The 12,194-nt window shown below is 33.9% G+C and overlaps 1 protein-coding gene across 1 annotated transcript in view; it reads right to left on the minus strand.

The window, feature by feature from the left end:
- Positions 1-2,210: 2,210 nt before the first annotated feature.
- The window catches only part of LOC126744265 (zinc finger protein OZF-like), a 28,846-nt gene continuing 18,862 nt past the window's right edge, over positions 2,211-12,194 (minus strand). The window contains exons 5-12 of the mRNA XM_050451638.1: positions 11,727-11,884; positions 11,521-11,672; positions 11,225-11,467; positions 11,043-11,173; positions 10,908-10,989; positions 2,635-2,804; positions 2,497-2,580; positions 2,211-2,440 (exon numbers count right to left, since the gene is read on the minus strand). Of these exons, the coding sequence (XP_050307595.1) occupies positions 2,307-2,440; positions 2,497-2,580; positions 2,635-2,804; positions 10,908-10,989; positions 11,043-11,173; positions 11,225-11,467; positions 11,521-11,672; positions 11,727-11,884 (1,154 nt within the window). The 3' untranslated portion in view covers positions 2,211-2,306. The remainder of the gene's footprint in view (positions 2,441-2,496; positions 2,581-2,634; positions 2,805-10,907; positions 10,990-11,042; positions 11,174-11,224; positions 11,468-11,520; positions 11,673-11,726; positions 11,885-12,194) is intronic.

Below are 12,194 nucleotides of genomic sequence, written 5' to 3' on the forward strand. Positions count from 1 at the left end.
TAAGAAGCCAAAAAAACTATTACGTATGCGACTGTGAATGAAAAGGCTACGGAGGCACACTATCGCTGAAAAGCTAATAAAACCGTGTGTGGTAGACATAACAAAATGTATGCTCGACAAAAAAAAAGGTGAAGCATCTTTTTACAGTGCCGCTTTCGAACGATACAGTTACGCGCCGAATTGGGGATATCGCAGCAAACATAAAACAAGAACTAGTTTCACGGCAGTTAGACAAAGTCGTCTTGCAAATGGATGAGTCGACTGATGTTGCTGGACTGGCCATCTTGCTAGTAATTGTGCGATATCCATATAAACATTCACTCGAAGAAGACTTGCTTATGTGCTCATCGCTGCCTACTAACACAACCGAAGAAGAAATTTTTAACACGAATAATATATTTTTTGAAGAAAACCAACTCGATTGGAATGACTGCAATGATATTTGTACCGATGGAGCCAAGGCAATGACAGGTAGAACAGCAGAAGCAATATCACTAATAAAAATGAAAGCGCCAAATTGTAGTTCCAGCTACTGCATCCTGCATAGACAATTACTCGCGGTTAAGAAAATGCCACCAAATCTAAAATTCGTTCTTGATGAGTCAGTAAAAATAATTAATTTTGTATTAAGTCACGTCCACTACAATCCCTTTTAATTTAAAAGATCGTTTGTCCGATAAAAGCTGGTTTTTTAGACTAGCATTTTTAGCAGACATGTCTGGAAAACTTAACGATTTAAACCTGTCACTGTCACAAGGAAAACACACAACAGTTTTCAATTCTAACAACAAAATAACTGCCTTTAAAAGAAAATTAGATTTTTGGATTACTTGTTTTGGTAAGAGAGAAATCGAAAGCTTTTCATTGCTAAGTCAGTTCCAAAGTCACCATAGTCTTGGTGATACACAAATATTTCAAAATGAAATATTTGTTGAATTGGTGCAATATATCAATGTTCTGCAAGGGACTTTTGAATCTTACTTTCCTGAAGAACAGAATACAAAACTGAAAATAAACTCATGGATGCAAAACCCTTTTTCATCTAAATTGCAGAAGCCTGGAAATATGTCAAATTAGATCTATGAATCATTTCTAGAAATGACATCGGATACAAGCATGGAATCATTGTTCAAAACAATTTCACTAAATGATTTTTGGTGCAGGGGTCGTGATGATTATCCACAACTTGCCACAGAAGCTTTGAAAGTTCTTCTGCCGTTTCCAACAACGTATTTGTGTGAAACGGGATTTTCAGCATATACAGCTACAAAAATAAAATACCGCAATAGACTGGATGCCGAATCAGACATGAGATTTCAACTTTCTTCTATCAAGTCTGACATTACTCAGTTGATGAGGAATAAAAAACAATTACATACCTCGCATTAAATGAACTAAGTATTATCATCTGCTTACTAACTCACTACTTACTGTATCTATATTTTTTTGTATGATTATTAATAAACAATTCACATATAACTGCTTTTGCTTCTAGTTTAGAGTTTAGGGATCCGTTAAAAATTTAGTTTTTTAAAAGGGTTCCGTCACGAAAAAAGTTTGAGTAACACTGCTCTAGATCAAGTTAACCATTTGACACTACGTTATAATCCCAGGCAGTGAACGATCATGCTATCTTCTTTTTTGCACTTAGTAGGTTAACGAATATTTTTTCTCAATTTATAGTGACCCAGCTTTATTGCCGTTGTTTTTCCTAATGTTCTTCTACTTGGGAATAATATATTTTGGTAGTTTGTTATTTTGGTTATGTTTGGCATGAGTGGGGCATGCAGTGGGGATTATTTCCTGAAATTGCAATCTAACAGGTTCGGTTATCTACGATCTTGGTTCTTTTTTCTGAAGGACTCTGATGAGTAAGACATCTTCCTAAAAAGCCGAAGGTCAGCCATATTTTTGAAGTAACATGTAGTTTCCTTTCGTAGTTCTTTAAGACGTTGTCTACCATGTAGACACTAACAAATGCTTAGAAGTTCTTGAGGTAAGGCCTTTTTATTGTTGATTTTCTGTGGAAACCATACTTAGGTTTCACGTGTTTCTTTTAGGGTCCCTACGATTCTCTACGGTTACCTACCGTTCCATACCATTACCTGCCACGTACCACATATTATTAGATTTATTTTGCTGCAAAATTGAATGAAACTATTGTGGTGGAAAAAGAGGTTAATGTAGTATAAAATAGGATAGTCTATAAGTAATAATAAATGCAATGTAATCTTAATCTTATCACAAAATATTAATACTATATTTCCTATTACAATAAAATAAATATTTAAAGTGTAAATTACAAACTAAACCGCTGTTTGTTCCTGGTCCGCCTGAATACGTTCAAATTGTGTCTTTTCGTGAGTTTTCATATGAGTGTAAAGAGTGCCAGGATTAGCAAAAGTTTCAGAACAATCAAAGCAAATAAATGGCTTCGAGCCTAAAACTCGATCAACGTAAATCGAAAAAAAAAAACAAATTTCATAAGGGACTCACCTGAATGTGTCCTTAAATGAGCTGCCAAGGTGCTTTTTTGGAAGAATCCCTTCTGACACACACAGCAGACGTGGTCCCTTTCATCTGAAAAAAGACTTGAAAATTTAGAGAACTAGAAGAAGTTTCGCAAAGACTCACTTCTATGAACTTTCATGTGTATAACTAGGTCTTCATTTCTTCTAAAGGATTTCGGGCACATCTTGCATGTATAGGGTTTCTCGCCCGTGTGAATTCTTAGATGTCTTTTAAGGTGGGTTGAGCTTATATGGCCTCTACCACAATACTGACAAACGTATGGTTTCTCACCACTAAAAATAAATATTAATATGCTAATATGAAGTTTTTTTACAAGAATATTTAATTTAAGTGACATATTTGTTGAAGTAGAGTCCAAATAAAAAGCCGAGAACTTTTCGATTTAGGTGTCGATGCTTTCTTTAACTTACGTTAGACCGTTACAATTCGAATATAGGAAACGTAAATAATAACGTTTTTTTCTGAAGATATGTTTTTCTTTAAATTAACATTTTTAATTTGAATGTGTATCGTTATATATGGGGTGTTTTTAATATTGCATCAACATTCAGGCACGTGTTCCTTGGATGAAATGAAGCAAAAACGTTCCTATGACCTATGGTCTAAACGTCTTAGATTGTGAAGTATATATAAGGTGCTGAAATTTGTAAGAATTTTTTTTTCTATATATTTAATATTCTTGTATATATTTTTCTGATAATTGGTACGCAGTTTCTATGAATCCAGAGGCATTTTCCGATTTTGGTGTCCAGTTTAAAATGATGTACATGGGGATGTTAGAAACTGTTAAAGATACAGGGTGGACCAAATAAGGAAAAATGTACACAATTAAGTTCCTATAAATAATCTATCATCTACTTCTTTGAAGTCAGAAGCAACGGATATACAGGGAAGAAAAGAAGAACAGTGCGTTTTATCTTTTATATCTTGTTTATTATAAAACATACAATAACGAGATATTCAGATTGGAACTAAAAATCAGCGAGAATTTGAAAATGAAGTAGAAAATAATCTAGTCCCACTGTGTTGAAATAGAGCGGAGTCTACTTTTGTTTTTCTTACGGGCGTCATATTCAATATTTGCATTTTAAAATTCATCTTTAGAAATGATCTTCAACCCTGCATAACATAATATTTATATTTGGTCAAGATAAATAATTAAAATTAACAACCAAAAATCCCCTGCTTTTTAAAAGGGTTGAAAACAAGTAGTATTATATAAGTAAAAAGAAGAAAAAAGAAATGACATATTATTCCCTAACTCTTATTTTTATAGTTAAGTTAGAGACTTTTTATTTGTCTTCAATGATCCAACTTCATTTTTAGAGGACAAGTGTTGTATTACATGTTATCAAATAAATGATTGCAAGTATTTTAACAATAGTATTAAAGATTTAAGACTAAATATATGTGGGCTTACTACAAAATATAACGTTCATTGTGCTCTTGCAGTCATTAAGCGTAAGTTTTGATGTGATGAGTACTTTCAGAAACGCATGTCTTTAATAATTGTGATCGAGCAATTATTTATTGCAAAAAGCGATTAAGTGTAAGCTCAGAAATAATTAAAATTAATAAAACTAAGTGTTTGAGAACGACTCTTCAAAAGAATTCAACAACTATTGGGGTTATTGCATATTACAGATTGCCTTCCCAACACGAAGACATATTAATAGCTGATCTAAACGAATTAATGCATGGTAATATAAAAAATGTGATAATAAAATTTTTGTTGGGGACATTAAACAAAACCCCCAACCATAAACCCCCAATATCTTGTTCTTGTCAATAAATATAACTAAGATATTACAAATCTCTTATCAAGGGTTGAAAAAAAACCCTAAAAAAATGTGGCAAACTGTGAAATAAATTACCAGTTATAATTTATTAAAAAAAGTATTAAGTATATAATAAATGATAAAAGCCAAGAAATTTCTGATCCGCTCATAACGGCTGACGAATTAAATCAATTCTTTTGCACGATAGATAAAAATAAAATAACCGTCTCTATTGGCAGCCAAAACATTATATTTTTTGATCCTATTACAAATCGTGAATAAATATGAATAAATATGAACTAATAATGACTATTAATTATCTAAAAAATTTAACAGCTTAACAGAAGGTGATAATGGAGTCTCGGCTGATATTCTAAAAAATTGTCAGACTTTCCCATTGGCATTTAATAAATTGCGTTTTTGCTACTGGTATTTTCCCAACTATTTCTAAGACAAAAGTGGGGATAAAGACCAAAAAACAAATTTCAGACCGATTGCCGTTACTAGTAATATTAATAACATTTTTGAAAAGTGTATAAAACTAAGATTAAGTGATTTCTTAAAAAATCAACAATTACGTTCCAAATTTCAGTTTGGTATTAGGGATAGGCGCAACATTAAGGACGCAATTGCAAACGTCACACACTTTGCAGTCGACAGTTTTAACAAGATGACTCAAACCATAAGCGGTTTTTTTGGACCCAAAGGCGTTCGACACGGTGGAGTACCTCACTCTCTCACGAAACTTGAGAATATTTCCGTTAACAGTGAAGAAATAGTCCATACTTGCAGTGCATAATTTTGATTGACATGAAAAATGCGTTCAATACCGCTTCATGGCCAATAATAATGACAAAACTTAAAAAACCTGAATGTGCCAGGCTATCTAAAAAACTTATTAGGAAATTATCTGGAAGATAAATATATTATTTTAGAAAAGAACTTACAAAAAGAAGTTCATGGAGGTGTTCCCCAGAGGTCGGTGTTGGGCCCTACCTTAGGGAACATTCTCTACAACGATGTCATGTACCTAGTGTTGCCAAATGGAGTTACGCTGGTCTGCTACGCGGATGATCTGGCAGTCTTTGTGGCCTCAAGAAAATCTACGGATTGGCTCAAAAGATTCAACTCTAGACACGGAATTAGAGAGCTAGATATTCAAGGGGAAAAGCTGTCAGCACATTGTCTTGTCAGACATTGAAGCTGCTGAAAAGTTGAAATAAGGTTTTAAGAGTTTGCTTGTAAAGCAGTGTTATAAGGACAGTAACGTCTACAATGCAGACGAAAGTGGGTTATACTGGAAGAGAATGCCGACCAAATCCCTTGTCTCTAAAAAAGAAATAGCAGCACCTGGATTCCAAGCAAGCAAATCCCACATAACAACGATGGTATGTGGAAACAATACGGGCACACATAGACTACCTTTGCTGATCATCTAAAAATCCAAGATGCCTCAAAGCAATAAAAAAACTGCCGCTTAGTTACAAAAACTAAAAAAACTCTTGGATGGACACTCAAGTATTTATCGAGTGGTATGACGCTGTATTCATTCCAGAGGTTAAAAAACATCAGATAGAAACTGGAGACACTGGAAATGTTTTATTAGTGATTGATAATGCTCAAAGTCATCCCTCACACCTTTCACTTGAGAGAGAAGACGGAAAATTTAAGGTGATTTTCTTGCCACCCAATGTTACCTCAGTCCTTCAACCTATGGACCAGGGGGTAATCGAAGCCTTCAAACGTTACTCCAGAACAGCTTCGTAGCGTCCTAATCGGCCAAGAGAAAGATAAAACAATTCTTGAAATCTACAAAGGTATTAACTTGAAGGATGCTGTTTACATGGCAGCAGAAGCGTGGGCATTAGCCCACGCTTAGTCAAATTATTAGCCAAAGCGACTACTCTAAGGAAATCCTGGAATAAGCTTTATCCAGCAGTTGAATCCAAAGCTAGCCCTACATCTGAAGAACCAACAAATGAAATATACGAGTTTCAGAAATGGTCGAGTTGATGAAAGAGGCTTCAGGATTTGAAGAATGTGACCAAGAAAACGTGCATGAATCGCTAGAATTCGACAAGGATGATCCTGGCTACGAATTGTTGACAGACGACGATATAATAGCACAGGTTCAAGTTCCTGAAGATGACTATGATGAAGACGAACTTAGTGATGACATCGTCTCAGCTGAAAAATGTCCATCCAATGATGAAGCCTTTAAATGCTTTGAGACTGCTATTAAATGGCTGGAACACCAAGACGAATGCGATTCTGTGCAGTTGCTGTCTTTTAAACGCCGAAGAGATTTGGCGGCAAAAAACCAGTCTCAAAACTTAAGCAAACAAATATGTTCGACTTTTTTTTTTAGATTAGTTTTGTACTATATTATCACATCTAAGTCACTTAACTAAAAAATGTTTAGACATATGTATTTATGTCCGTATGTGCAATCCCTACTTTAATGTGTATGTGTCTATTCATAATATGTACTGTACTCTAGTGTATCATTAGAAAGCATTACATACATAAAATATATTCCTAATCCAATGACGTGTTTTATTACCCTACCCTCAACAAAGAACTGGAATTTCGCAAATGTTCGATTATCCGAACATCCTCTGCACCAATTGTTTCGGATAATCGGCGCTCTACTGTAGTACCAAAAAACGACGTAAGATATCTCGGTTTTCAACTTGATAAACGCCTTACAATGACAAGACATATAAACGCAGTATGGCTGAAAGCTGAAAAAACAATAAATGCTCTCAAATGTCTTCTGCTCAACATAGGAGGACCATCAGCCGCCAAGAAAAGGATTTTAGCCCTGACAGCGCAAAGTGTGATACTCTACGGAGCACCAGATTGGGCAGATAATATATCCTTAGGTGTCAATATGAACAAAATAAAAAGGTCACAACGAATAATAGCGCTAAGAATCTGTTCCGTTTACTGCACCGTCTCCGGCGACGCAACCTTTGTATTAGCGGGGCTCATTCCAAATCATCTGTCAAAGAAAGAAAAAGAAGAAAGAAAAGCCAAAGAAAGAAAAAGAATTTTTGAATCTCCTGTGGAAGTAACAAATACCCAACATCTAATAGAGCGACAGAATACAATATACGAGTGGCAAAGGGAGTGGACCAGAGGGCAAGAAAACTGGATAAAACGCTCATTCCAAATACAGGGTATCCCCTTTCAAATGGTCAATAGTGCAACAGTATATACAGGAGCCATAAAAAAGTAGTTTGAGATAGGACATTGATGGTCGGAAGTGCCTCGTTTCCAAAATACTGGGTGTTGAAATTTAAAAAAAAAATTGTTTTCCCTCTATATTAAAAACTCTTTAAGCGTTTTAAATGGATTTTTTAGGTTTCAAATGATAGGTGGTAAGGCAACTTTTTGATATGTTTTGTTATCTTTAGTGTCGATGCATACCTACTATCGTATTTTTACGGTATGGCAGTCACTTTTATTAGGAGATCGAATCGAGAGTCAATTTTTGCAGAAGATTGAGATCCATACCCAATTGCAAATAATGTTGCCAAGGCGATAACATAAACAAGGGAAAAATAAATAACAGTAATCAAACAAAAGTAAAAAATTAATTTATTAAATTAATCAATTAATTATTAATTACTTGTCTCTGTTTTAAAAGAAAACTTGGATTGGATGAGCTTGGATTGGATGAGCTTGCAGATATGCATCTTCTGTATAGAGAAGTGCGAGGAAATGCTTTGTTGGCACAGCGATTGTACAGGTTTCTCGAAGGCAGAACGTTCATAAAAATTGATCAAAGGTTACGGGAGACTGGCTCAATGATGGTAAGTATTATTGGAACTCATAAATGATCACTGGTAAAACTGTTTTTTTTCCCTATCACGTTTTTGTATAATCATTTTTTTAAAATTCGATGGTTTTCCTTTACAGATCGATCGAATAGTTCCAAGGCGGTGCCCGATAAGAGATGCTATAGGGGATGAAATTATGGCACGTATTCAAATTAAGCCCAATAATAGCAGCCGTAAGTTAGCTTCAGCAGTTAGTTGTGCCAAAAACACCGAGCACCGAGTACTACAAAGCCATAATCTTCATCCATTTAAACTATTAGATTACCTTGCCGGAAATTGTTATTTAGTATACTAGTGAGATGTTTTATCGGGCCTAATGGAAGATGTTCCTCTCAAGTTGCGGACAAAACTCTGGTTTCAACATGATGGCTGTTCAGCGCATTTTGCTCGTACTATAAGGGCTCTTCTAGATCAGGCTTACAATAAGTGGATTGGTAGAGGTGATCCAGTCGCTTGGCCAGCAAGGTCACCTGATCTGACACCTCTAGACTTTTTTGTCTGGGGCGCCATGGAACAGCTTATCTACGCAACACCTTTAACCAATAGAGAAGACCTAGTTGCTAGACTTGTAGTGCCTGCGGACTTTCTGAGAAACGATCCAGAGGTTTTTGCTCGCGTACGGGCATCCTGGATCAACAGTTACAGAAAATGTGTAGAAATGCATGGAGGACACTTTGAGCAATTGGTTTGGATTGTTTATTGGAGCGAATAAAGAACAATCGGAGAGCAAAAATGCAAGGGATGTGTTTTATTGAAAATAAACAAAATAACTCGAATTTTTTTTTTCAAAAAAAAAAAACAGTGGTCTATCTTTTTTTTTAAAAAAAATTAACATATGTATGTGCTGCAAATCCGTTCCTGAACAAGTTAAATTACCTACAATTTCTCAAAAAGTGTCTCACCACCTATCATTTAAAACCTAAATATTTCATTCAAATCGCTATAAGAGTTTTTAAAATAGACGAAAAAAATAGATATTTTTGAAAAATTTCAACACCCTGTATTTTGAAAACGAGGCACTTCCGACCAGTTATGTCCTATCTCAAACTACTTTTTTATGGCTCCTGTATATACTCTAGCATTTTTGACCATTTGAAAGGGGATACCCTGTATAACAATACGGCATAGTAGAAAATGGGGCGAGATAAACTATCATTTGAGCCAATTGTTTACGGGGTATGGCTCATTTAGGAGTTATACTTTCAGAATTAAAAAGACAACTACAGAACGCTGCATGTATTGCGATACAGTCATCGACAATGCCAAACACGCTATATTTTAATGCCTCCGATTTCTGATAAGAAGACATTCGAGTTTGAAGTAGGAGATCTAAACGAAGGAAACAGTAAATAAAATGCTAACAAATGAAAAAAGATGGAGCAAAATAGAATTTTTTATATTCATGATGTTTATGTTGTTTGTGCATGTGCATTTATGTTCATGTAATAACCACAAAAGACTCAGATGTTAGACAAAGAGCGATAATATAAGAATTTATCTAGAACAATCGAAATAATATCAGAAAAAAAAAGGATATGAAAAGAAGATAAAGCCAGCATGTACCTAAGAAGATTCATCCTTTTGCGGGTCCAGGCAAATGCTGCAGGAAAGAGGAAAGAATTTTTTGTGGGTCAGGTTTCTCCGATCCCTACACTACCCCAGGCGCGAGAACACCAATGCCTGAAGGATCTGTACGCAGATTTCCTAAACTTCTTAAAAAAAATTCTGTATTGACGCTTTGTTTGCGGGTGTTGAGTTTGGCCTTTGGTAGAACAAAAAAATATATATTTCTAATTCTAGTGTTTTCATTTAATGTTACATCTATTCGCTTTATTTACATTTTTTCTTAACGAATTCTTAAAAGTTAGCCATAGTTTATTTGTTGTTTTTTATAATAATATGCGCATCTTAATTTTCTGTCCTGGTTGTGTTAGGGGCTGTTTTAGATGTTTTAAATAGGTAATTCTTGTTTTTATACTTTCTAACATGTTATGTTTAGGAGGATACTGGTTATAACGGCGAAACACGTGTCACCTTGTTGAATATATTTTAGATACGAGACTTATGACTAAAATTTTTGTTTTTTTTTTATCGATAATATTTATTAAACAATATTTTCTTTTTAAACTGTATATTTACCTTTTTATTTAACCAATTTTACACAGTAGTCCTATGGTTGGAACCTTTAGTGTGATACTCAAATTACGAGACAGTTTTTTATATTTTTACTCTCGACACGTGTTTCGCTAACGATGTTAGCACCTTCGGGGGAAGATTAAAACTGAGTTTTTATCTTTAAAACTAGTCGAGAGTAAGAATAAAGAGTTATGGTTTGTAGTAAAACTGTCTCGTAATTTCAATTTTAGACTTCAAAGACATTTTAGATTCAAATCAAATTTAACTGTTTTTAGTTTCAAATCGGGCTTGTTGAATAATAATACTAATGATAGTGTAGGTATTTAAAATATTTTAGAATTGTTGTAGTGCCCTAAAGAAGGTTTAATATAGGCTGAAACGTTGGCATAAAGAAAAATTTTAAAGGCTTAGAGTTTTATTTGGCCTCATCCAATTAAATCTAAAAAACTTTGAACAATCTCTATATGATTATTGATTTTTGCCTTTAAGCAAAACACGAAATCTTAAAAATAAAAGCAAACCATAATTATGATTAACCATAATTAAAATTACTGTAAATTTTGTATTATATGTCTGTAAAATTAAAATTATGAAAATGGTATTCTCTAAAACATACCTATGAGTTCGTTCATGAACAATCAACCTGCTTCTGTCCAAGAATGATTTTCCACAAATCCCACACAAATAAGGTCGATGCCCTAAAAATAATTAGGCATAAGTTATATTCTCACGGCAAATGGGCTAAGCTAACCTGTATGGGTTCTTTGATGAACTAACATGTTACTGCCACTAACAAACCTTTTATTGCAATAACTACAAGCAAAATCCTTTTGACCCTTATGGATTTTTAGGTGTAAAGCTAAAGAACTTGGATTACTTAAGCTACAAAAAAATATTATAAACTCAATGTGTGACATATAAAATCTAAAAAACCTTTTTCCACATTCCTCACAGTTGTACATTTTGGTCCTATTGTGAATTTTATTATGAGCCAACAATGTCGAATATTTATTGTATTTTTTACCACAAGTTGCACACATGAACCTTCGTTCATTCGAGTGTGACCTCATATGTTCAATCAGTCTATAAGATTGCGAATAGGACCTACCACAAATTTTGCATTTAAAAGGACGTTCACCAGTATGGACTCTCAGATGTCTTTTTAAATCGTCAGCCCTAAAACGAAATATCCTACAAACCGAGTTTGAGTAATAATTACTGAAAAATACCTGCTAAATTTTTTACCACATTCACTACATAAATGCCTAAACTTTTGCGGTTGGTGTTTTGAAGCTGTATGCCTGGAAAAAGTACTTGGACTGGAAAATGTTTGATTGCAAAGAGTGCAATAGTTTGTGCCATGGTTTTCTTTAATATGAAGCTAGAAGCATTAAACAATAATTGCAATAAAAAGTACAGAAAAAAATTAACTTACTTTTAAATCTTCTGCAGTTGTGAAACATAAACAGCAGTTTCTGCCCTCACAAGCAAATAAAGGCTGTAGTGTCTCGTCTGGTTCACTTTTTGGATTTAAGAACATTTCTTCTTGATATAGAGTATCAGCACAATTATTGTCATTAAATTCTGATGTATCTAAAAGTTTAATTTAAATTAAATAAAATGTGTTTTTTTTTTCTTTAATAAACATTTAATACGAAGGTCAAATAGGAGTTTCAATTTTTGTTAGTAGCTTCTATGTTTAAATGCTAAATAGGACAAAATTATGTGAAATGCACGAGTTGTCCTCATTGAAATTTCAAAAGTACGTTTTAGATTATCTTATTCAATTAATAATAGTAATATGAATAATAATTTATTTATTTTTTTTACCACAAGTTGTTTTTGTTGGTATTAGGTTTGTTCTAGCAGGAAATTTGGGATGGTTTGAAACTAGTTTAATGTA

Source organism: Anthonomus grandis, chromosome 13, assembly GCF_022605725.1.
Source record: "Anthonomus grandis grandis chromosome 13, icAntGran1.3, whole genome shotgun sequence".
Taxonomy (NCBI): domain Eukaryota; kingdom Metazoa; phylum Arthropoda; class Insecta; order Coleoptera; family Curculionidae; genus Anthonomus; species Anthonomus grandis.